The sequence below is a fragment of the Homalodisca vitripennis genome, unplaced genomic scaffold (genome assembly GCF_021130785.1).
Source record: "Homalodisca vitripennis isolate AUS2020 unplaced genomic scaffold, UT_GWSS_2.1 ScUCBcl_4353;HRSCAF=10482, whole genome shotgun sequence".
NCBI lineage: Eukaryota > Metazoa > Arthropoda > Insecta > Hemiptera > Cicadellidae > Homalodisca > Homalodisca vitripennis.
This window is the reverse complement of record NW_025780465.1, coordinates 1,657-29,533: the sequence shown is the minus strand read 5'-3', so window position 1 is coordinate 29,533 and position 27,877 is coordinate 1,657. Positions and strand designations below refer to the sequence as shown.

At 36.8% G+C, this 27,877-nt stretch overlaps 1 protein-coding gene across 1 annotated transcript; it reads left to right on the top strand.

Annotated features, from left to right (window-relative positions):
- Window positions 1-269: 269 nt before the first annotated feature.
- Window positions 270-27,877, top strand: LOC124372917 (polypeptide N-acetylgalactosaminyltransferase 1-like; the record flags this gene model as incomplete). Its single annotated transcript, XM_046831329.1, is given in 11 exon segments — window positions 270-293; window positions 11,398-11,614; window positions 13,375-13,541; window positions 15,530-15,704; window positions 17,617-17,832; window positions 19,322-19,439; window positions 19,956-20,053; window positions 20,055-20,142; window positions 20,241-20,267; window positions 20,269-20,376; window positions 27,770-27,877. Coding segments are annotated over 10 exon segments (1,284 nt in total), but the record flags the coding sequence as incomplete, so codon positions are not given.

Below are 27,877 nucleotides of genomic sequence, written 5' to 3'. Positions count from 1 at the left end.
AACAATATTTATTATCTATCATTAATTTCCGATAAACTGCTTATATATTCAATGAGAATAAGGTGGCTGTGCTATAACATTCTAATTCCTTTAACAATTCCTCTTGTAACGTTATGGTGCTATTTACACCAAACCAGATTTAAAGCTCCAGTATTACCACGGCTTAGAATTTATGAAGATAGAAACAATGAGAATGTTAATATGAACAACATTCTAAAGAAACCTGCACATAACAATAGAAGAGAATCAGTCCATCAAAGAAAAATCTATTGTTGTCCCTATTGTTAATAGAGGTAAGTTATTATAGTAAGTTAATATTATTTTACTGGGGAAACCTATACCATGATTTAATAAAAAAGTAAAAAATGTAATAAGCTTGTTTTTTACAGTTTGCAAACTTGATAAGCTTAAGTCTAAAGTAAACCTTGGTTAAAACTGTATTTCTAACAATTTCATTTTAAACGTTATCCATCTTTTTGGCCAACAATTACACCATATTTCAACAGGTTTGTCATTAACTCGGAATCTGGTGAAGTGCGTAAAGGTTCTCACCACTAATTTTTTTGTACTTAGACTTGATGGCAGGACTCCCGGGCAGTAAAATGCAATTCCAGATTTGCTTTAAATACTTTTTTTAGCTTTGTTTTTGGTTCTGGTCGTTTCCCTGACAATCTTTGTTGGTATTTTATTTCTAAAATATCTGGTTGTCAAATCAGCTGTTTTTTGACCCTTCAGCCATTAGTCTTGGCCCAGTGCCTTTGGTTAGTGAACGAGAGTTTGATTTGAGTCAGCATTAGATTGTGTTGAAAATGCCACAAAACCTAGTGCATATATTGAATCTAGATGTTGCAATTTACTTGACATCTTGATTCACTTTGCCATTGCTAACATTTTAGCAGAAGGAGTGTCAAGCTGGTTTAAATAGTAGTAAACATATATTAGTGAAGTAAAGCGGTACTTTTGAAGTTGCAAGTTTTATCATGTATACGATGATGACAGGCAGGGCGGTATGTAGTCGATTCTCTTCTGCCTTGTGGAGTTAGAGCGTCTTTCCCAAGATGTGAACTGTCATTTTGAAAAGTATGTAGGGTAGGATCTAGCTGTGAGATTGAGAAGAATGGATCAGTTCTTTAGTTTTCTACACATAACGTAGCTATGGTAAGAAGGGTTGATTCAATTGAATTTGAGTTTAGCTCCAGTTCACCTTCTTTTTTATTGCAGCGTCTAGTTTCTGATGCTGTCTCAGACTTGACTCCTGGAATCTGGAGTCATGTTCTTCTGAAGAGATCCAATGAAAGTCGACGTCGAAGAAGCTCAAAACGAAACATTTATATGGTTTCGACATCAAAGACGTCTATAAATAGGTGAAGCGATAATGTGATGGCTATGTCACATGACCTCAGCTGATGTTAATTGGCCAATAGGAACAATCACCTGATTTAACATTTAGGTCCATGGTACAACTCAACACAGCCGATTAATTCATTTTGACAGAGAAGAAACATGCAAATCGAACAATTCTAATAAATTGCATCTTATTATAATACTTGTAAATATTATATACTATTTCATTTCTTGAAATTTTCCCATAGAAGGCAATGAAGGATATGGTTGTGATCTGATTGTAGCGCAAAGACAATTAGTTTGCTAGTAACTCAGGCATTGTGTTATACGAGTAATGGCAGGGGACATATTTCCTGTTGTTTAGGAGTAAAGGATTGAGATATGACAAGAATGTTGAGTATGGCGAAGACAGAAATGTGGAACTAGGAAGAAGGAGGCAGTGAGGTTTGGTTGTGTTGAAGAAATGATGGACTAGGTTTGGAAAGACAGGGAGATGTATGACTTATGGCTGGTTATGAGGGGTGGATACGAGATCAAGGATTCGCATGAATAAATTCACCTGAATCATTATGTGAAGCCTTTCAGAAAATAGAAATTTTGGCTAGATATCGGGGAATTTGGTTTTATATAATAGGTGAGATGTGTGCAGTGTAGAACAGAGAACATTTCTGGGCATGTTTTAATAGATTATGTTCAGGTTTTATATAAGGCAAGTGTTGAGGAAGAAGTATCTGTTTTGGGTGAAGAGGAGTAAGGTAACCTCTATGGGTATTTGAATGCTTCAGCAAATTGGAAAGGGTACTGGCATGGAGAAATAAAGGAAAAATGTGATCATGTAAGAATGGCAAATAAAGATCAATCACTGAGTTATTCATTTTGGAAAGTGAGAGATAGGCATAGCCTCTGTAGCAAGGTAGCTTATATTGTGAGACTGTAGACCTCTTCTTGACTAAGTGAGATGTAGTTTTCAGTTAAGTTATAAAGCTGATGTAAGATCAGTAAAACTTTGAAAAGTGCGTTCGGATGTAGTTTATTGATTAAATGAGTTATAATTTTCTCAGGTTTCCTCCTTGTATGTGAGAGAAAAATCAAGTATGATGTCTTAATTTTTTTGTGTGGGAGTCAGGTGAATTATAAAGGTAAGTATTGTGGAAACCAGTGGCCTTCCTTAATGTACAATGATCATCATTCATGATTAAGTCAATAGTTTAATGTATATATTATTATTAATATTAGTCTAATATTTAGTTGAAACCTTCAAAATTCTCGTACTTTAATCGTAAATGAATTGACATTGATCGCTGGTTAATGCTGTAATCACAAAATTTACATATTATTTTTTATACACATACTCGTACAAATATTTCAATAATTATGTGTTGTTCAATATTTAATTTAATATAGATAAGCATAATCTAGCCCAGACGCATTTAGGTATAAGAGAGAGAGGGAGCGTGGTCCCAAATCAGTCGTCCGCTGTTCCAATCAGCGCCACACCCCCTGATATCTTAAAGGGTCCTGTCCTTGAAGTATTCTGGGCGCTCTTCCGCTTTGCGACTGCTGCCCGTTCGGCGAATAGCAGATACCCCTCTAACCAACCAGGGCGATAGCGTCCCCTGGAGCGAGCCGCTTCCCGGCATTCTGAGTGGAATCATCGGCCGGAGACCATGTAGCTCTACAGTTCGTGGGTCACTCTTTGTGCTCGACCCTTTCGTATTGACTTTGTTTTCAAGTGTTTTTCTTTAATGTGCATTACCATCCTCCTCCCACACTCCTTTGGAGGTAATTTCAGGGTATTAGTGGAGAAGACAGTGTCCAGTGCGGATTATTCGTCGTTCTACCGCGGCCGCCAGCGGTGACGCCCGTTCGCTACGCGCCAATTACGTCGCGCCTAAGCACTCCTGTCGTTGCTGCTTCCCCCTGTGGATCTCTACACACAGCGAGTTTTCCAAGGTACTGTTAAAACTCCATCACTTGTGTTGTATTCTCCTCTCACCTCTTGTTACCTGCCCACTTTCCCGCCATTCTGCACATTGTTTTATTTTTATTTTCATAATTGGTCCTCCGATTATTAATTTTTAACTTCTGCCCCGTACATTTTTGGTCCTCCGGGCCGGATTATTGTGAATCAGTCCTGTAGATTACAGTAATTTGTGTTGTAATTAATTAATTGTAACAGGCGTCGTTACGCCATTTTGAATCTGCCGTACCGACGCTACCGGCTTGTATGGTGGCGCTGCGAACGTATTGTACTGGTAACATTGTTTCTTCTCTCGCGCAACTGGATCGTTGACGTCAACAACTATTACGTAATTGTCCGTAGGCAGTCTAATTTTACGACCGCCCCTCAACAGCTGATGGCCCGATCGATACTTGAATGCACGGCCTCCGCTGCAGTCAGCTGTACCGGTTTTTGATACTGCATTTCTCTCGCCGTAACGGAACTCTGTTTATATCTCTGAATAGAGACTCGGACACGAGTCCACCCATACTCTCTCTCACATTAGTAATATACTAGTAATGTATTTAGTTAACAACAGGGCAATATCTGGTTTAGTTAATTGACCACTCTTTCTTTGATAGTATTAATTAACTCACAATAATTCTCCATTCCATTAATGTAACTTTGTGCTAGTGGAAATTTAATTGTTCCTTGTAATTGTTTCTAAAGCAATATATTGCTCACTATTCAATTTGCTATTGAATAACATTTCGCTTTGTTCCATTGTAATTTACTTGTTAAATAAGCAACCAATTAATTGCCATTCTAAGTTCTCATGTCAATTTAAGATTTAACTTGAACTGATTTGCTCTCCTTTTCATTTCAATTATATCATTGTTGTTTCATGTTCTAGCGTAAATTATGTTAAGAAGTGTTAGATTAACTCTCTGATCGATAGTATTGGTGATTGTAGGTCAATTCTATGGTGTACTCTTGCCAAATTATTGAAAGCAACATTTCTTATCTCTAACCTACATATTAGCTACTTATTTCTCTACACTCCATTGTATTTTGTCAATTTTATTTTAAAAGGTTCATTCACCGTTCTCTACATTGTGTCTCTTTATCAACCTGATTAACTTAGGATATCTCTCACGGGTTACTTAATTGTTTAATAACAATTATCACTGTCTCTCTTATATTATTTTTACTAATAATTGCTCCATTTAAAATATTTTCTCGCCTTAGGGTTACATAACATTGGTACTTAGATTAGCTATTAAGGTAGCTTAGGTGGACATACCGGCACTTAATGTAATCTAATTTTGTCTTATCTCAACTTAACTTGTTCCCCCCTTTCGCTTACATTGATTTGTTTACATTACGGTATCCCTCCATTGTTTTTTAAATTATCTTTGTTAATTGTCTCATTTTATTGTTTTGTGGCACTATCGGGAAACCTTTGGTAATTCTCATTTGTAAAACTGCTTTGCCCCTTTCGATATCACAATGGCTCCCAAGGAATTCAAATACGAAACTTATCGTAAATCAACAGATCTTATCAAATCTCGTTTTGCTTCTCTTAACGAAACCGTCACGAAAATCACTACCAGCGCTCCACCTTTGACACCAGTTCAAATCAGACAATTAAACACAGTGTTCGCGGAACTAAAGAAGAAACGCGCGGACTTTGAACTTAACCTTCAACGTGTCATCGAAGGTGACAGTGAAGCAGCGGATCAAGATACTCTTTCCAAAGATCAGGATGAGGTTAACGACCTATATGTCGCTATTTCTAGCTTGATCGAGGTTCATCTTGTCACTGAACCCACAACTCCCGCGTCCTCATCACATTCTGATCATCCCGCGTTGTTCCCCACGACGGTAACTGGAGTCAAGTTGCCTAAATTAAACTTACAGACGTTTGATGGTTCTCCTATGAAATGGATTTCATTTATCAACCTGTTTGACACTACAGTACACCGCAGTGCTTCACTCTCTAACGTCGCTAAGTTCCAGTATTTACTGAGCATATTGGAAGGCGAACCTCTGAACTTAGTGAAGTCGCTCAATCTCACCCCCGCCAATTACTTCATTGCTTATCAGTTGTTGCGGGACAGATATCATAACATACGCCGCCTCACTACTCTCCATCTAAATTATATACTTGACATGCCCGCAGTCGCTAGCAACAATGCTAAACAACTTAGAGCGTTCATAACAACATTTTATGAACATTCAGAGTCCTTGAAAGCCCTGGACTGTGATATCGCCTCTGATAATCCTCTATTGTCAGCTCACTTGTTGCGCAAACTTGACAGCAAAACTGTCCAGAAATTGGAACAGTATCGTGAGTCCCAAAGAGAGCCTGGCGCCGCTCCGCATTCCCTCCCCAAGGTCACGGAGATTATAACATTTTTAAATCTGGAATGCTCCCAGATTGAAGACGCTAGCCTTCACACCCACTCTGAGACGAAAATACTGTCTACCTCTTCCAGACCGAGGGTTGAAAAGCGTGTTCAGTTCGCCTCCCCCAAGCAAATGAATTTGTTAGCTACTGACGCTAAAATTAATTCAAACTACGAAGCTCTTTGTTTTTGTTGCCGGAAATCTGGGCACAAAATTTACCAATGTCCTCTGTTTAAGGACAAGTCTCCTAATGAGCGGTACAACCTCGTTAAAGGTAACCAGCGGTGCATTTCATGCTTGGGAAATCATCCGATTAAAGAGTGCAGATCCAAGAACACATGTTCGACTTGCCACAGGAAACACCATTCGCTTCTGCACTTTAATAACAGTGCCAATAGGCCTAGCTCTTCCGCCACTGCGCCTCTACCCCCCCCCCCCCCCGCTAGCTGTCAACACAACACTGACTTGTGCCGCGCGCTCCACCTCTCTCACTGAAACAAGCACCGTGCTGCTCTGTACAGCACTGGTCAAACTCACTGCCCACAATGGCCAGTCATATATTTTCCGCGCCTTATTGGATTCTGGCAGTATGTCCGACTTTGTTTCTGAGCGTGCTGCTCAGCTGTTAGGCTCACGTCGCCAGCCTTCTAACCTCACTGTCATTGGGTTAGCCCAAAACATGCCTAACACCAGAGGGTCACTAGATCTCAATCTTGAAACATTATCGGGACACTTAATTGCCCAAAACCATTCCTTCCATGTACTGGAAAAAATCTCTCTCGAACTTCCGCGGGTAGAACTTAACCCGGAAGTACTCATGCGAACAAAATCTTTTGTTCTCGCGGACCCGACCTTTGGCAAGCCTGGTCCAATCGATGTCCTCATCGGCAACTCTCTCTTCCCTCAACTGCTTACCAATGAGCGACACTCTCTCGGGGCGAATATGCCTTCTGCTCTTGGCACTATTTTTGGATATGTGATTGTTGGAAGTGCGCCGTGTCTCTCTACCGCGCAAAGAACCTCTAATCTCGCCATCTCTCTCCTCTCGACCACAGATACTGACCTCCACTCCTCCCTTCAACGATTTTGGACACAGGAAGAACTTCCGATCTGTAGTAAAAAAATCGGAAGAAGAAATCGCGTGTGATAAACTGTTTGAGACATCGCATACACGTGACTCGGAAGGTCGCTATGTAGTCAAGCTTCCCTTTGTTGACAACCTCGCCCACACTAAATTGGGAACGTCAAGGTCAACCGCCGCTCATCGCCTGGAGTCTATGGAGAGGCGGATCCACGCCAGAAATAACTCCCCCCTGAAGGCGCTCTATATCGAGTTCGTGACCGAGTACGAGGCGCTCGGACACATGAAATGTCTTCCCCATCCTGATTTATCTGCTCCGCATTATTTTCTCCCACATCATGGGGTAGTGAAAGAGTATAGTAGCACTACCAAGCTTCGTGTTGTTTTTGACGCCAGTGCCAAGACCGGCTCAGGCCTATCCCTCAACGACGTACTTCTCACCGGTCCAAAGTTACAAAATAATATTTGTGATATCCTTCTCCACTTCCGGCTGAAAAATTTTGTTTTTTCGTGCGACATCCGGCAGATGTACCGCCAAATTAAGATTCATCCAGACGACCAAAGGTTTCAGCTCATCCTTTGGCGTGAAAACCCCTCCCTTCCGCTCTCTACTTACCAGCTGACCACGGTGACGTATGGTATGAACTGTTCACCCTACCTCGCCATAAAAACTCTCCGACAATTGACACAAGATGAAGGTTCCAATTTCCCTCAGGCAGCTCACATTCTGAAACACCATAGCTATGTGGACGATTTGATAGCCGGAGCGTCCACTGAAGACGAAGCTCTCCAACTTCAACATCAGCTGATCGAGCTTCTCCGCTTAGGCGGCTTTGAACTGAGGAAATGGGTTTCTAATTGCCCAAAATTACTTCAACCATTGCCTGCCTCTCATCAAGAATCCCCTGTGTTTCTTCAACCTTCGTCGGACCCTCTGTTCTCCATCTTAGGTATCCATTGGTCACCTGTGACAGACTGTTTTAAATATAACCTCAACTTCACATGTGATGCCCCGACTAAGCGGAAAGTGCTAAGTCTGATCGCTCGGATTTACGACCCGTGCGGTTTTTTGTCCCCTTGCATAATGATAGCAAAGCGCTTCATGCAAGTGTTGTGGACTTCCGGTGTATCTTGGGATGAACCCTTGTCTCCGGACCTCGCGCTAAAATGGCGAGACTTTGTGATCGACTTAAAAAACATTGTTGAAGTGTCGATCCCTCGGCCGATAATGGCCACCCCCTCTAGCTCATGTGAACTACATGGTTTCTCGGACGCATCCGAGACCGGTTACGCCGCTGTTGTGTATATAAGGTGCATAAACACTGATAGTGAAGTGAGTGTGACCCAAATAATTTCAAAAACTCGTGCTGCCCCGCTAAAACAAGTAACTTTGCCGCGATTAGAGTTGTGCGCGGCTCACCTCCTGGCTAATTTAGTTCATTATGTACAGTCTCAGTATTCCAGTGTATTAAGTATTGACTCTACAACTTTGTGGTGTGATTCGACTGTGACTCTGTCCTGGATACATACTCTCCCTTACCGCCTCAAAACGTATGTAGCGAATCGTGTAGCTCAAATCCAAGAGCTCATTCCTCCCTCTTCTTGGCGTCATGTGTCTAGTGCTGACAACCCTGCAGACTGTGCTTCTCGTGGGATCCTCCCTTCGGAACTTGTTCATCACACTCTTTGGTGGCACGGACCCTTGTGGCTGCAACTACCTCCTCCAGATTGGCCCACTTCCAGTTTTTCTCCGCTCGATGATTCTTCCTTGGACGAGTTGAAGCCCGTTCCGCTGTCCGTCTTCGTTGCAGCCTCCCAGCCTCCTTGGGATCTACTCACTCGTTTCTCCTCCTGGACCAAGCTGCTCCATGTGTTGGCGTATCTCCTCCGGTTCGTCTCTCATAGCCGCCGGCAAGAACATCATGTGGGTCCTCTTTCTGTCGTCGAGGTGCGAGCTGCTCAACTTCGCCTCTTCCAATTAGTTCAACGAGAATCTTTTCCTGATGACCTGGCAGCCCTTCGAGACAACAAGAACTGCTCCATCAAGCTACAGCGCCTTGCTCCCTTCATTGATGCTGAAGGACTCCTCCGTGTTGGTGGTCGACTAAAGCTTGCTGACTTGACGGAAGAAGTGCGCCACCCCTGTATTTTGCCTAAATCTCACCATGTTGTTAACTTACTAATAGACCACACTCACCTACAAAACTTACATTCAGGGGTTCAATTAACCATGTCCCTTTTAGCCCAGCATGTCTGGATTCTCTCTGCTCGTAGTGTGGTGCGCTCGCGCATTTTTCAATGCCTCCCTTGCTTTAAACAAAGACCCAAGCCTTTGTTCCCTCTCATGGGTGATCTACCCAAAGCCCGCATAATTCCCGCTCGACCTTTCTTGTCGACAGGCATTGACTATGGTGGTCCCTTCAACGTCAAGATTCACAACCTCCGCTCTATCCGACACACTAAAGCTTACATCTGTCTCTTTGTGTGCCTAGTGACTAAGTCTGTACATATAGAAGTCGCCACTGATCTGTCCACGGACGCATTTATAGCCGCACTCACACGTTTTGTTTCACGTAGAGGCCTATGTACCGACATCTATAGTGACTGTGGTACAAACTTTGTTGGTGCGAGAAACTCTTTACAGCAACTAATCACTTCCTCTGGCAAGCTCCAAATTCACCAATTTTCCCTCGGCCAGAAAATTAACTTTCATTTTAACCCCCCTGCAGCTCCCCACCATGGCGGCCTCTGGGAAAGCGCCATTAAGAGCGCCAAATTTCACTTGAAAAGAGTTCTGGGCACCTATGTTCCCACTCTTGCCCAATTTACCACCCTCACTTGCCAGGTGGAAGCAATGTTGAATTCCCGCCCGCTTACTGCGCTCTCCAGTGACCCCAACGATTTACAACCTCTCACTCCGGGGCACTTCCTGATTGGAGCGCCGCTAGTGGCTGTGCCCGAACGCAACCTTGCAGATTTGCCGGATAACAGGCTGGCTCATTGGCAGCTAGTGCAGGCTTGCTCCCAGCGAGTGTGGAAACGCTGGAGCAGGGAGTACCTCCATTCCCTCCAGCAAAGACTTAAGTGGGAGCGGCCCTCCCGAAATTTACAAGTTGGCGATCTAGTATTGGTCCAACAAGACTCTCCCTCGCTGTGTTGGCCCCTCGCTAGAATAACTAAGCTTTTCCCTGGACGTGACAGTGTAGTGCGTGTGGTAGAACTCAAGACCCCCCAAGGTACCTTCACACGCCCGGCAGTCAAAGTGTTCCTGCTGCCGTTCTTGTCACCAATAGCTTAAGTCTATCTCAACACTTTAGGATAGATAGTTAAGACCTAGTTTAAGATGTTAGTCTTTAGCTTTATTTCTCATGTTCTTTCTCGATCATGCCACTTTGATTTGTTGAATCCTGATGATTCAAAGCCGCCGGTATGTTCAATATTTAATTTAATATAGATAAGCATAATCTAGCCCAGACGCATTTAGGTATAAGAGAGAGAGAGGGAGCGTGGTCCCAAATCAGTCGTCCGCTGTTCCAATCAGCGCCACACCCCCTGATATCTTAAAGGGTCCTGTCCTTGAAGTATTCTGGGCGCTCTTCCGCTTTGCGACTGCTGCCCGTTCGGCGAATAGCAGATACCCCTCTAACCAACCAGGGCGATAGCGTCCCCTGGAGCGAGCCGCTTCCCGGCATTCTGAGTGGAATCATCGGCCGGAGACCATGTAGCTCTACAGTTCGTGGGTCACTCTTTGTGCTCGACCCTTTCGTATTGACTTTGTTTTCAAGTATTTTTCTTTAATGTGCATTACCATCCTCCTCCCACACTCCTTTGGAGGTAATTTCAGGGTATTAGTGGAGAAGACAGTGTCCAGTGCGGATTATTCGTCGTTCTACCGCGGCCGCCAGCGGTGACGCCCGTTCGCTACGCGCCAATTACGTCGCGCCTAAGCACTCCTGTCGTTGCTGCTTCCCCCTGTGGATCTCTACACACAGCGAGTTTTCCAAGGTACTGTTAAAACTCCATCACTTGTGTTGTATTCTCCTCTCACCTCTTGTTACCTGCCCACTTTCCCGCCATTCTGCACATTGTTTTATTTTTATTTTCATAATTGGTCCTCCGATTATTAATTTTTAACTTCTGCCCCGTACATGTGTATTGTTGAATATGGATGATTTGAAAGTGTAAAAGGATTAATTTGGATATTAACCACTGTTATGTGTCAAAAGATTAACTACTTTACATAGTAATATGTCAAAAATATTGATAAGGTACATTCACTATCTTTCTCTGATTTTTATAAAAGCGTAAAATACACTGTATATGTTCTAAGCTTATTGGATTTAATTCTTAATTAATTTAAAAGTCAAACAATCCAAAAATGCTATTTTCTTTTCATGGAGCCTTTTACTTTGTATTCAATTATGTGTATCTGATGATACTTTCCTTGAAAGCGAGTGGCATAACAAAAATAAAATTTTATTATTCGAGTGTTTGATTTTTTAATTAATGAAGAAGAGCGTAAAAGTTTCTACATTACATAAAGATTGATATGGCATCTACTTAAACTGAGCATTAATTTTAAAAATATATTGCTCTTTTTAAATGAGGTGTATTGTTTCAGGTCCCATATCACCTCACAGGGATAAAGAATTTGAAGCCATGATCAGAAGGGATCTGGCTAATATTGTACCTGGATTGGGAGACAATGGGACTGCCGTTAAGTTAAGTGGGGAAGAAGCAAAACTCGCCCAACAGGTGATGAGGAAGGAGGCAATTAATCTTGTAGCTAGCAACAAAGTGTCTTATAACAGGACTGTTGTGGACAATCGTCATCCTTTGTAAGTGACATTATTAAGGAAACACGGTCAGTTTTTGGCCAGGTTTTTTTTCCAATTTCAAAGTTATAGCTCTTTAAAAAAAAGACTGGAACACAGAAAAATTAAGGCAGGAAAATAGTTTTGATTACTTCACTAGGAATTATAGGCACTTAAAGTGAGAATTTTGAGCAATTTTATTAATCTGTGTACAAAGAAAAGTGGCTATATAGGCAAAAACATGAATTTCTAATGTATGTATGTTAATGATGGCTTCGGGAAATTAGATGTTTTTAAATTTCTTGAGGAAATTACAATTTGTTTAATAAAATATTACTGAATTACTTTTAATTATGAAACATGAAATTTCCTTCAGAGCCACAATTTATTTCAATATTGTAAAAATTTCATGTTGTATGATAATAATAACAATTGTTATCAACTTTGGGAGAGGGAGAGAAGTGAATAATTTAGTAGAGTAAAGTTGTTACCATTCCTGGTGTTGTAGTGGTGGTCAAGCATGCTGTCTCAAGACTAGCATTATAAAAGTTGTTTTATTTGTCATCTGATTCAATCTCTGAATCGGATCCAGAAAGTAACATTAAATACAAACCCCTAATGAATTCATCAATGCAGAACATAACCAAGAAGCAGTTTATCGGTTACCTAATGCTAGTCAATGTGATGTGAGGGAGAATTTCTTTGCATATGGTTTCAGGTGTTGGTTTACATATATATTGTTTGACTAACTTACTTTATTTCTGAAAAAGGAGCAAATAGCAATTCTAAGAAAGTTGAGTGTTATTTGTTCAACCCTTTAATGCCAGCAGTAAACTATTGATTGGTTAAATACAATGTTTTCTGGAAACACCTTTTCCAATACACAATAGGTGTACAATATGTAGCTATTTTTATTATTGAAAATGAACAGTAAAGAGCTGTAAAGAATAAATAAGTAAATACAATCTGAGCTTAACAGATGCCTTTAATAAAATAAAACGATTAAAACATTGGCAGAGGATGCAATAACATTACGAGAACTCATTCACAATATATTTGCTTTGATCCATCATCGGAATTGTATTTGACATCTAAAGATTTTGAGTACTAGTTTTTTTATGTTATGCAGATCCCTTCTTCTTACCATATTTTGAATGAATGGTTAATTATGACAAGAGGAAACAATTCAATTCAATTCAAAAAGATTTATTTCCAAAAATTTACAAAATAAACTTAACAAACATTCAAGGAAATTGACACCCACATAGGCTGAAGCCTGTGCGTGGGTGCGAGCCGTTAATGTAACATAATATAATATACAATATTGAGGAGGTTCAAATTAAAAATGACATTTTTTTGTTCTGGTACATTATGACGAGTATGGAGTATTTAAACAAAAAAGGAGATCTGTTTTTTGTAATTAACTTACGAAGTAAGAACTTCAAGAATACACAAAACATTAAACCTTTGGTTGTAAATTGTATTTAGCTTTAACCTTGATTTAGCTACCTTTGCATTAGTGTGATTATATAAATTTTGTATAAAAACAGAAATAGCTGCTAAAATGTATCAATATACAATAGTATAGTAGGTTATTGTGAGTGAATAAAATTATTTGAAAAAATGGACACATCTTATTAAGAATAATAATAATGTTTATATCCTGTTTAGTTCCAAAAGTTAGAGCACTGCTGTATAGCTACAACTTCTACCTGTTACCTTTGAATGTCTTCTTTGAATTACTTTAAATGTATATTTTAAACTGATGATAAACAATTCCACAGATGCAAGAGTGTGCAGTATGATGACGATCTTCCTCCTGCAAGTGTAGTAATCATCTTTAACAATGAAGGCTGGAGCTCTCTGATTCGCACAGTCCACAGTGTACTGAATCGATCACCAGCACACTTGCTGAAAGAAATTATTCTTGTTGATGATAACAGTGATAGAGGTTTGTTCAGAGTATTTATTTTCTTTTGTGTCAATTATCAGAATGTCTCTTTACATATGGGTAAGGGTTCAAATTCTCTATTACGAAAAGTGTTTTGAATGTGATTCCATTCAACGTTTTGTTGGAACAAAAGGTAAATTAGTTGATTAATTATAAAACCCTAACCATTTGACTATTCCATGCCGCCAAACTTCTTTTTTCAAAAATGTGTATCTTACAATAGTATCATGATCTACAAAACCCTGAAACCATCTTAGACTGACGTGGCTAAGGGGTGTTTAGATGGTTATTGAAATTGTCGCTGCTGACTATGGAAACTAGACTTTGAAGTGATTGTAGGGATTAGATAATAAAGAAATGTTTCCTAGTTTTTTTTTATATTAACAATATTAGGGGTGCCATATTTATTCGCTCTAACTATTATTTGTGAACAATTTATGGTTTTTTGGAAAATAAAGTGAATTTAAGTGGTTTACAAATTAGTTACATTGCGCTGCATTCTACAGAGTCAAACGTAAGTAGAAAATGAGATCAAAAAACAAAGCTTCAGAAGAATAGGAAATCTAAGTACACATTGTTCATTTTATAATCTCAAATTTCTTGCGGTTGCTCCAACAGAGGGAAAATTAAAGGTGTTACGTATTATCTATATATGTAAGAGTTAAAAAAATTACAATTAATTTAGAATTGTAATCGCAATCAGAACAACAATGGTTAGTAATTTATTTTTTACAATTGATCTCTCTACAAAATGCTCTTTATTTTTGATAATAAGACAAAGTGGGGGACTTACATAATGTTTGAAGATCACAAAACTTTCATAGAAGAACTAAGGTACTATCAGGGCCGTATTCAGCTTTGGCAAGCACCAGAAAATATATTCGACGTGACCTCGTTGTGTGCCCCCACCCCTCCGTCCGTCGACATGGTCCCTTCAAAAAGGCGTGGGGAGGCCTTGATAAAATTGTCAGAAAAAACCGGTCTGAGAACGGGCCTGGGTAGTATAAATAGTAACTGCCAGAGCAAAGTGTAATAAAATATTTCTTAAAATAAATGAATGAACTTTCACTCAAAATACACAGCCAACTTGGGCCAAGTGAAGTATTTTAAAAGTTATACATCTACAATCATGAGCATATATGAGGGTTTGAAAGTTTGAAAAGCAAACATTAAAATTGCACCTAGTAGTTTGTTTTAAGCTAGAACAGATATATGAGGTTTAAAGCTCAAATATTTTCCGAGGGAAGATATTTTAAACATTAAACATCTGCTTGTCAGCGCCCCCCCTTCCCCTTCCCGCAGGGTCAGGGTCAGTGTTTATATAAAAAAACCGACAAGTGTTTAAACTCCTTTGCTGGAAAAATTTAGTTTGGAGTATAGTTTACATACCTTATTTCACACAAACATAGTCATACATACAGGTACATACACATACACCTGTATATACATGAAAATTTGTCAGTATTATATCGTAACTGGAGAAATACACTTAGGTATATGACAATAGAAAATTATTAAAGCTTAAATTTTTGTGATCACAATGTTCTCCTTTACTATTTGTAGTTTTTAACAAAAGAATAAATTCAGTGTTTGATTTTTCTTTAAGTCAGTGAAGTATTTTTTATTGAATATGCAAGTTATAGCCATCATCCACGTGTTGGATTTAGAAGAAAGCAAAAAGGAAGTTGATTACAAGTACGATAGTGATAGTGAAAGTTGCTACTCTTTGATGTTAAAGATTTAGAATGGTGTATAAGGAGACCAGTATTTTGTACATAATATTCCCATGTATGTTTTCAAACCAGATTTTTTAGGGACGTTAAGCAGGAAAAACTTATCCTTGAAAAGAAATCGGAATTTAAACCTCTTCATCTGAAGACAAAAATATCCAGCAATAGTCTATAGAAAATTGTTTATAATGTTTTTCAAGTTGAGAAATGAAATTAAATTTGGGTATTTGGGTTGTATTGAGAGACGCACTGTTTCAGAGGAACTGATGGGGAAGTTGGAATACTACATGCGGACTCGTTTACCCAACAAGGTTGTCCTCCACCGACTGACTCAGCGAAGTGGACTTATTCGAGCTCGTTTAGAAGGGGCTAAATTAGCTACTGGAGAAGTTCTAGTATTTCTTGATGCCCATTGTGAAGTTGGAACTCAGTGGTAAGAGTAAATTTACTTTGAATAATTCTAGGTCATACAGATTAATTCAAAATAACAGAGAACAATCACAGATAAATTAATACAATTCAATATTATTACAATTTTTTAAATTTAAATTACCCCTCCACATAGGCTTGGCTATAACAATTTTAAAATTACAGTGGCAAGTACAGTGAACTTCACCACATTTGTCATATTACGAGGGTCAGTTAAATATAAACAGGACTTTTATTACTATACCCAACGTCCAGGTTGTAGCAGGTAGCCATGTTGCAGTAGTGGTAGGGGGCAGCCTGGGGGAGGGGGAAAGCTGCAACAATGCGTTCTCAGTGCTGTTTTGTTTGTCATTGTAGCCATGTCTGAACAAGAGGTTGTACCTGCAGTTGCGCAACGAATTATTATTAAGTTCTTGACAAACAAAGGTGTTAAACCAAGTGAAATTTTTGTTAGACTGACAACTCAGTTTGGGGATAAAATTTATCACGTTCTCAAGTGTACGATTGGGTTAAAAAGTTCAAAGGCGGATGTGAAACAGTTGAAAATGAAAGTCACAATAGGCGTCCAAGGACCAGTTTGACTAATGAGAACATTTGTGCTGTTCGTGAACTTCTTGAAAATGATCGACGCTTAACGATAGATGAAGTTGCCAGTGAAGTGGAAATTAGTCATGGTAGTGTGCATTCCATCGTCACAGAGCATCTGGGTTTTCGGAAAATTTGTGCAAGATGGGTCCCTCGGCTTCTGACTCTCGATCAAAAACAAACCCGGAGAGACATTTGCCAAAGGCTTTTGAATCAGCTTGAGAGAGAGGGGAATGGTTTTTTAAATCGCATAATAACCTGTGATGAAACGTGGGTCCATCACTATACTCCTGAATCCAAAATGGCGTCAATGGAGTGGCGAAGGAAAGACGAAACTCGCCCTGTGAAAGCCAAAACACGGTTGCCTGCTGGGAAAGTTCTTGCCACCATCTTTTTTGACTGCAAAGGCGTTTTGCTTATTGACTTTTTACACGAACGTCGTACTGTGAACGCTGCTTATTACTGTCAACTTCTTGAGCAAGCAAAAGCAGCCTTTCGGAACAAAAGGCGTAATCAGCCAATCAGAGATGTCATTTTGCTTCATGACAATGCTAGGCCTCACACAGCTGCCTTGACCCAAGAGAAATTACGCCAAATTCATTGGGAAACATTGGAACATCCTCCCTACAGCCCAGATTTGTCTCCATGTGACTTTCACCTCTTTGGTCCTCTCAAAGAAGCACTTGGTGGAAACCGTTTTGAAAGTGATGAGGAAGTACAGGAATTTGTGTGCAATTGGTTCAAGACACAACCCCAAATCTTTTAAAGAAGGGATCCATAAGCTATCCTCACGCTGGGAAAAGTGTGTGAGAGTTGAGGGAGACTATGTAGAAAAGCAGTAGTAACATGTAATCATTGTATTGTTTAGCTTTAATAAACGTATAAGTTAAAAGTCTTGTTTATATTTGACTGACCCTCGTACTATCATATTCACAATTACTATACTAAACCTTATAAACTTCAGAATCATAGACGTCAGCATGTTTCATCATTACACACAATGTAAATAAATTGATTTTAAAGCCTTCTCAGTTTTTAAAAAGTCTACAAACAAATGATAAGTGAATCAAAAGAAAGGATAGTCAGGTTAGCAACCTTTAAAAATTGGAATTAATTTGTTATTTTGTACGTTTTAATACTTGGAAAATTTGGCACATTTTCTCATGTCAGGTCAAATGTCACGTATTTGTAACTAGCGCATGACTCAGCAGTCAGTCCTGGTCACATGTGACCAGTGGCATGTGTGTATCTCTATAGATTAAGAACCCAACCATCTTATGTGATATTGGATCTGTGGCCTTAAGGCAAGATTTGCCCACTGTCTGACACAGGCTAGAACCACTGCTGCAGCGCATCAAAGAGAAGCGCACAGCTGTGGTGGTGCCGATCATAGACTGGATAGACGACCTCACACTGGAGTACACCCCCGACGTTGAGGGCGGGCTGTTGGTGGAGGTTGGCGGCTTCTCATGGAGCGGATTCTTCTCCTGGCATGACATAACCGACCGAGAGCTCAACCGCAGACATTCAGCTATAGCCCCTGCCTGGTTAGCCTCTACAGCTTATCTGCATAAACACTTAGAATTATTCAAATTTTTATATTGTAGAACATTACTGCCAGCTGGTCACTAATAGCTAAATTGTATTAGAATTAATACAATTTTTTAAATAGCTCCAGATGTGACTCTTCTAGTAAGAGTTAATTGTATTGGCAGCCATTGTGATTGTAACATCATAACAACAGTATTTAGTGTTTTCAGTACTTTTACTAGGTATTCAGTAATAATAATTCTACATACAATATTCCTTCAAGTAGTAGTGCTCAAGATGAAATTGAAATAGTTGAAACACTCCAAGATAAAGCATGCATCAATTCAAATAGGGAAGGGGAAACTGAAGATATCACACACAAAAAATTAAGTTTTCAGCTGAAACAGAAGAAACCTCCAAATTAACAAATGAATAGCTGCAGCATTTATTGCTATTAGAGCAAATTAGATTGGTAAGTTTACAAACTAAGTGTTAATAAATAATCACTAAGGCGGGAAGAAATAAAGTAGAACTAGTTCGACAGTAAGACTTAAATATAACAAATGACATTCGGATTCTACAAGAATTTTTTTTTATATAAATGAAGTCCTGTGTTCCTTTCTCTTATGTGTCAAACAATATAATATTTTTGTATTATATTATATCCAAATGTGTGAAGTACAATATTTAGTGTAGTACCCTCTTCGTAATTAGAAAAGTTAAGTATGTCGGCACAGAGGGTGGAGTGAGAACACATTGCAACAATCTGTTTAAGTGCCATCTTAGATATGGCATCGTTTAGTGGGGTGCTATGGTGTATGGCAACCTGGAGCGTGTTCTGATCACTCAAAAGAGACAATCAGAATACTGGATGATCTTGATTGAAAGGATAGCTGCAGGGATGCTTTTAAAGAATTGGAAATCTTGACAGTTACCAGCGTCTGTCTGCTGGAAGTGATCTGCCTTGTATCCTCGAGACAATTGCATTGCCACAAGAACAGATGAGAAATGCCATAGATTTTGCTCTGTGAATTTACCACAGTTGTTGTTTCCAATCGAAGCCTACATACGTTGGAACCAATTCTTTTAATGTCCTTCCTGATATGATCAAAAGAACTGACTCGGACAGTCAAGGCCTGCTGCCGTAGGACCATTATACACCATAAGTGACTTTCTGGTCTGGCCGAATTTTACAATGTGAAGCAAGTTCTGGACTGAAATTATTATTAAAATTACATTGTATCAAATTACATGTTTTTAAATCTTGAAGATTATAAAAATAAAGATATTCTCATTCTCATACAGCACAGCTGACTACTAATTTTGGCATCTTTTCGACTTCTATTCACACAGGTTTCCTGTCTTGGGAAACCTGTGATTTGTATGCCCAAAGACTCACCCAGTAATTACTCTACGTGTTATTGTGTATAATTTATTTTTATACATTAATGTGCAAGTTTCCTTCATGAAAAATAGTGTAATGTTCTTTGTTTTGCTTAATTTTAGGTCTCCAACAATGGCTGGAGGTCTGTTTGCGATTGATGCTGACTATTTTTGGGAGTCAGGATCATACGATGACAAGATGGACCTTTGGGGTGGAGAGAATTTAGAGATGTCATTCAGGGTAAAATCACTTTAGTTTTTTAGTAAGTTAAATCAAATTATTTACAACCTACTTTTCGATTTTACAGTTTTAAACATGCTATATCATATTATTCATAAAGGTTATTGGTATAATATTGTGATTGTAATTTCAACAAAGATTGGTTTTACGTTATGTTAAGCCAATTATTACATTTCTTGCTCAGTAATTGTTGTTAAGATCTTAAATAACTCTTTTTCATAAATTCATATGTAACTCGTAATTTGGGCTTTAAAATAAATATATTGTCCAAACATTGAACAAATTTCAATGACTATGTTTTATTTAAAATAGCTTAGAATTATTAGTCTAGAAATTTTTAGGTTCTTTAATCCCTGCATCATAAATTACATATTCTTTCTTCCATATACTCTAAATGTTTAGTTTCAGAATTTGTTTCCTAAACATTGAGAACTGTTTGATTAATTGTTGTAGCCTGTAAATTTGCTTGAATATTTCTTATGAATGGAAGAGAAACTCAAGTTCTGTTGTATGTAGATTTGGCAATGTGGGGGGACTCTGGAGACGATTCCTTGCTCACGAGTGGGCCACATATTCCGCTTGTTCCACCCTTACTCATTCCCAGGACACAAGGGACACCCACGGCATCAACACCGCTCGTACTGTTGAAGTCTGGATGGACGACTATAAGGAACTTTTCTATATGCACCGACCCGATCTAAGGGTATAGACAACTTTATGTCCTCAAATACTATTTCTATTTTAGATTCATACCTCATGGTGTGAGACAGTTTTTTAAATGTGCTCATTTTGTCGTTCCAGAATGCTGACATCGGTGATGTGTCACAAACGTAAGGAACTGAGAAAAAGGCTCAAATGCAAGAGTTTCAAGTGGTATTTGGAGAACATTTACCCCGACAAGTTTATTCTCAATGAAAATGTCCAGGCGTATGGAAGGGTCAGTAGACATTAATTCTGTTTAGAAAACTTTATTAGATTGGAAATGTGTAAGCATTGTTTTAGTACAATGCTTTATGACCATAAACTTTCCAGCTAGTAAATAACTAGTAAGCATTTAATTTATTAATTTAAATAGTGTTCATTTAACAAAACAATTATTGTTAACACGTTCACTTTATCAGTAGCCTTATATTTTTACAAACAGCCAGAATAAAATTCTAGATTTTTGAACTATAGTAAACTACAATATCTATATAATGAATGATTATCTATTAACAACTTTTTTTTAATATGCATTGCACTCACAAACACCTTTGGCTAAAACACTTTTGCAGTTTATCTCATCTAGCATTCATTCATTAATTGCATATTTAACAAAAATTACAATCAGCCCAAAGCTAGTGTTTCAGCGATGCAACAAAACCAATTGCATACAGTAAAACACAAGATACTATAATATTTTTTGTTTGTTCTAAATTGCTTTGAATTATTTAGTTCTCAGTGTTAAGACTCTATAGTTGTGTTGTATTATATAACCTTCCATGCCTCTAATCAGGCCTGCACTCAGAAAGATTTTTTCCTGACAATTTTACGGGGACCCGAGCCGAGCCTCACCACATATCTATTTCAGGGAACAGTGTTGGCGGACGAGATAGCTCAAACAATAACTGTAACACTATTATGGGCTTATTTTGTAATATTCATTAAACTTTATAAGAAACTGTGGCTATTACTTTTCAATTAATTATTTTACTTTTGATTTAACAATCTTGATCGTGTTTATTTAGACCGTGCATTGAAACAGAAAAGTCAATAATTGATCATGCAATCAAACAACGAATAATATGAATATCATATGTAATAGCATTCATAGTGATATGAAAAATGCTGACTCTGTAATTTTGAATTTTAAGCTGAATAATATCAAATATACTTTGGTTTCTTTATATAGACTTTCATGATTACTCAATTAAAAACTTTTTAGAGGAATTAGAGGTTATATTGAGTGCCTTAGAAGGTAATTTATTGTATTTAGCCGATGGTAACATTGACATTTTAAAAGATAATTGTTATTCAAAAAACTACTTGACCTTAATGAGTAATTATGGTCTTTCATGTTTAGTTAAACAGCCAACTAGGATGGGTAAAGATACAGAAACGTGCATAGATCATGTGTTTATTAGGTTTAGGTATTTGAACTCTTTTAAAATTGAAATTTGTAATTTAGGTATATCAGATCATTGTTTAGTAGCAGTCAATTTTAGTAATAACCGTCGTAAAAAGGACTTTGATCCCACGATGAAATCAAATTTTTTAAATATCAAAACGGTTAAAAGATATTTAGAAAGCTCACATTGGGATGAGGTAATTAACTCACAGGATGTTAATCTGTGTATGGATAAATTTTACAGTATTGTTAATAAAGCAATAGAGGTAGGTACAGAAAGTAAAGTTATATCACGCAGAGAGAGTAAAGCAAAAGCCAAAAGCCCTTGGATAAATAAATATATACTAGACAAAATTAAAAAACGAAATAGGTTATACAGGATAATGTCAAATAGGCCCTATGACATGCATTTCAAAAGCTACTTTAATAGATTTTCTCTTAATTTAAGAAGTTTAATAGACAATACCAAACACACGAGTATTACAACAATTTACTTACTAAATATAATGGAAATTCGGCTGAACAATGGAAAATAATCAATAATATCACTGGATGTAAAAAGAAAACTGACATTGAGAGGTTAACTTTAAATGACGGATCGATTATTGAAGAACCGCAAGCCATCTGTGACACGATAAACAAATACTTAATTGACGTTCACGAACAGCTGATTGTTGACAACACAGGTGGCGCGGCGGCAACTACAGCGACGGCAAGCGGCACTAGCCAACTAATAAACACTGGGAACGTGCCAAGTGCACAGCAACGTTCATTCTTTTTAACTCCTGTTGATCGCGAAGAATTAAAAACTATCATCAGTAATTTGAAAAATAAACGCTCTAGTGGTTTTGATAATGTAACTATCAATCTAGTAAAAAGTTGTAAGGATACTTTTGCTCTTCTGCTTGAACATATAATAAATTGTAGTTTCCATACAGGGGTGTTTCCAAATTGTCTGAAAAAAAAGTATCGTAGTTCCGATTCCTAAAAAAATCTAACGCAATTAAACTGGATAATCTTAGACCAATAAGTTTGCTTTCTGTGTTTTCTAAAATATTTGAGAAGGCAATGAAGTCAAGGTTATTAAACTTTTTCAGCAGTTTTAATTTTTTCAGTAAAAATCAATATGGATTTTTGGAAGGTAAAAGTACGGAGCATGCGTTGTCCGCGTTTTTGGAGATTGTTTATACAAAAATAAACGAGAAAAACAAATGTACAGCTGTTTTTGTAGACTTTCGTAAGGCCTTCGATTTGGTTGATCATGCATGTTTACTGGCTAAAATGGAAAATATAGGAATTAGAGGAAATGCATTGAACTGGTTTAGGCAATTTTTGACCGAACGCGAACAAATTGTCAAGTGTAGGGGATGCTTAAGTAAACCGAGAATTATAAAAAAAGGTGTACCGCAAGGATCCGTTTTATCAGCTACTTTGTTTTTAATTTTTATTAATGATCTTTTAGAAGTCCAATTCGAAGGAAGGGTAACCGCGTTCGCTGATGATGTTGCTTTTTTGTTTTGGAATATAGATAGCCAGAGATTATGTAACAGTGTAAACGAAACACTCTCCTTCTTGAATAGTTGGTGTTTAGAAAATAAAATGTGTGTCAATGTTTCAAAAACAAAAGTTTTAAATTTTAAAATGAGTAGGCCCTTATTTGAAGAGATCCAATTTAAGTATCATTCATTAAATTGTCAAAGTGAGCCAAATTGTAATTGTCTAGCCATAGAAAATGTGGGATCCTTCAAATATTTGGGGGTTATAATAGACAGGGAATTATCTTGGAAGGATCACATTGAGGAGCTAACAAGAGGATTAAAAGGGAGCATTCGAAAATTTTATTTTTTGAGGAATATATGTGACCAAAGGCTTTTAAAGATACTCTATTTCGCTCTCATAAACTCTAAATTACAATATGGCATTCATTGTTGGGGAGGAACTTTCAAGAATTTAATAACAAAAGTAAGAACAGTGCAGAATCATTATATTAGGATTATATTACATAAAAATAAAAGAGAATCATCTTTTAATCTATTTCATCAACAAAATATATTACCTTTACAACATTTATATATCTTCAAGGTTCTTCAAATTTTCTTTATTCGTAGTGGCAATAATGAAACCGATCTTATAATGCATAATCATAACACACGTAGTAAATCAGCCAATTTATTAAGAAAACCAAAAGTTTCAAAATCCTTAATGACAAGATCTTTTATTTTTTTAGGTGCAAAACTATTTAATGAAATACCAGCAGACATTAAATTGTGTAGATCAAAAATTAGGTTTAAAAATAAATTAAAGCAATGGCTTTTTAACTTTGAGGACACGTCAATACTGATACATATTCTGAGATAGTCTGATTTGGTATATTTTGCTGAATGTGAATAAGTTTGAAATAATATTTTGAGTAAGATTATGCTATTTTTGTTATTTTTGTTTCTTTTACAGATACTTAGTACAATATTACAGTTCAATCATTATTGTTATTAGTATTTTCTTTTGTGGAACTTTGTTAATTTCAATTTGATTATATCTTAGCTACGACATTTTGTTATGTTACTTATGATGTCACATATATTTTTATTAGAAGTGAAGCTTTGCTTTTGTCTAATTATGTTCTGACTATTGTTTTTTGTATGTTGTTTTATTGATTTAGGTAGTGTACATACTGTGTTGGTTAAGATGTTGCACGAGCTCGTCGCACTATTTATTTTGTAAAGGTAGACTCTAAGTTATGTTTTTTATGTATTGCTAAACCATCGCAACTGGTTAAAGATGGTTTAGTATTTTCAAATGAGTAATTTATGATTAAATTGTAAATATTTATCGAAAATAAATCATTATCTCATTATCTCATTATCTCATTATCTCATACCTCAAGACTTGGGTCCGGTCTGATCCAAAGCGTCATAACTGGAATATCGATACAAAAGACAAATTATGTTCTTTTGAGAATAAATATTAAATTTTCAAAAATGTCTCTTAAAGATTTTTCTCATAATCATTAATATCTAAAAATAATTTCTATCGGACAAACTAGTAAACTAATTATTATACATGATTAGGGTTCATTAAATTAATTAAAGATAATGCTCAAAATGGTTTGATTAATAAAATTTTATTGTACTACTTTTTACCAAGATATATTAAATCTTACTATCATTAATAAAATAATAAAATGTTGTCAATTGAATAACGGAGTAGGGGGTGAAGCCCGTGACGGGGCCATTGTGGGGGGATATGGCGGGGGCCCGGCCGAATATCTTTTCTGGAGCTCGCCAAAGCTGAGTGCGACCCTGCCTCTAATACCATGGACAGTGTTGCTCTGGGAGTCAAATTTGAAACAGAGCAGCCGTACACGCTAGTCTTTCTCACTGAAGTAGAATTATAGTCACTAAAAAAAAAATCAGTATGGAAAGTTAGTCAGTACGGTAAGTTCAGTACTTTAAAAGGGAATACTAGTTAGCTGCTGGGCGTACAACTAAGTTTTACTTTTAACATGGTGATAAAGTTTATAGCTTCATTATAAATGGGTACTTGTCTCAAATTCAAAAATGTTTCACTTCATAAAATTGGAGCTTAGTTTCTAAATCATAATGATTTGTCAAACATACAATTATGTAATAATATTAATTTATGATTTATTTTCAATATAGATTTTCCCAATGACACTCTATGTACAGGATGTTCACAAAATTGATTGATTGATTGATTGATTGATTTATTTATTTCCAAAATTTATGTACAGAATTAAATATAATGCATAACAAAAATCTTATAGGAAATTATCCCCACATGGGCATCAGCCTGTGTGTGGGAAACGAGTTCCTCAGTCTGCACTACCAATAACACACAAAAAACTTAAATTAAAATAAGAAAATGAATTGTCATTAATAAAAACATTTTCATTAACAAATGAGAAATGAAGATTTAAACTCTAAAATAAACTATACAAGGCCAGAGCATGGAATACATGAGCAAATTCAGTTAATAAATAATCTAAAATTTGAAAGGAATATACTTATTTAGAAAATATAATTTGAAGACTTAAAAATGTAATTTATAAAAACTTGTAACTTACATAAAAAAGAGCAATCAGAAAGACTTAATTAGAAATTAGCCGATATAAGTAGAGAGAGACTTGGACCACACACACACACTAAAACACACACACACACACACACACACACCAATCACGCACACGCACACATGCACGCACTACACGTACTCGTTGGCCTGCAGTCAAAACGATTGTACAAACTAACCAAACACTCAGACTAACATTGATTGTAATACAAAAATATAACAGAAAATTTAATACATAAAAAAAGCATATCTAGGTGTAGATTGAGGAAAAATACTGACGAAATCCATCTCGCCCAGCATCTACTAACCATTTATTGACTAATTTTTTGTACGTACTAATAGTGCAAGGTCTTGGGTTTTTTATAAAGTATGGTAATTTTGAGAAAATTATATGAGCAATATAGTGAGATGATGTTGAATTAAAGGCTTTAACGAGTCTAGGAACAAAAATTCTGTTATGAAGTGAAGAACGCGTAAAATGGCTGTGGTTACTGTGAATGAAAATTGAATCTCGATGTTGAAAAATGTACAAAATTAATGTTCGGATATATAATTGCGAGACGTTAAAAACTTTAAATTCTTCAAACAATAAATTGGTTGGATAAGTACAGATTTCGCTTCAGAGCTACTTTTATAATAGTTTTTTGAACGACTTCTAAGGGAGCAAGGTTATTTTGGAAACAGCCACCCCATGCTAAATTACCATACTGAAGAATTGATTGCACATAAGCATAGTATACAGTTTTTTAAAAGATCTATTGTAAGTATATTACGCAGATTACAGAATATAAAGATAAATTTACGAAGTTTATTCCGCATGTAAGCTACGTGATTACACCACTTCAAACGATTGTCAAAAACTACACCCAAGTATTTATACTCACTCACCCTATCAATACATTCACATAAAACGCATCCATCCTGGCCACCACAAGTATGCAACCGTAGCTTAAAAACAAAAGGATCGCCGTCAGCTCGTATAGAGATTGGCATACATTTGGTTTTGGCTATATTAACTGTGAGCCGACATTGATCAAACCAGCGCTTGACAGTGAGTAGACCGCGCTCAGCCACATCCCTCACTTCCTCCCAGCTTTCACCCTCAAATAACAAAGCGGTATCGTCCGCATAAAGAAATATCTGTCCTTTAAACAAAGTCAATCTTCCTAGATTGTTAATAAAAATTAAGAAAAGAGTGTAACAAATTTCTGGAATTTGTATAAAAGTTACAAAATAGTTGGTAACTTGTAAATTTTTTATAACTATACTAGCGTTTTTGTTATTACTAGAAAAATGTTTCACAGACACCATTTTTGTGAATATTAAAAAAACAAAAACAAAACTTGTGGTGTATTTTACAGATGTGCATATATACATATATGTGCAAAATTTGGTATATGTAGCTTTACTAGTTCTTGAGATATTAGTTTTTTTACAAAACGTCGGCTTGTGACCAAACGACAATTTCTCAAACTATGTTAATAGGAAATTTTTTGTTTGAAATGATGAGTACTATCAGTCAAAGAAGTTTTTTGACAGCCTTTTGACACCCTGTATATTTATAAATTTTAAACAATTTTGAGTTTTGGATACACTGCCGGCAGTCAACTTGAATACATTCTTAGTATAAACACTGTGTAATGGTATAATCTTCCTATATTTTCTTCTCAAGATTTTTGTAAACATTACCTAAAATAAGTAAACTTATAGTTATAAATAAAAGGCCTGTCAAAAAATTATTGGAGAAGAAATGACTACATCTAGTTTTATTATGTTAATAACTTATACAATATATCAAATCTTTACTATAGAATTGCCCACTTTAAACAAAAAACACTTTGTATGTAAGTAAGAACCTTTTTTTAATGTTCGTAGTGAGGGCTTCAATGAATTGTATTATATTGAACGTCTCTTTAATTTAATATTTTCATTTTATTAAATATGAGTAGTATATATATATATATATATATATATATATATATACATACATATATATATATATATATATATATATATATATATATTAACATTAAATTTGTATAATGGCAATAGCCTTATTTAATTTCAATAAAATTTTGGTACTATAGTGAAAATGTACAAAAGTGTAAATAGTTACAATTGTTATTTTTTGTAGCTTATAAATGAAGCAACACACTTATGTTTTGACACTCCTCACGGTGAACTGAATCCAGACTATAACGTAGGAATCTACACTTGCGACGGAACCATCATCGGTGGCCAG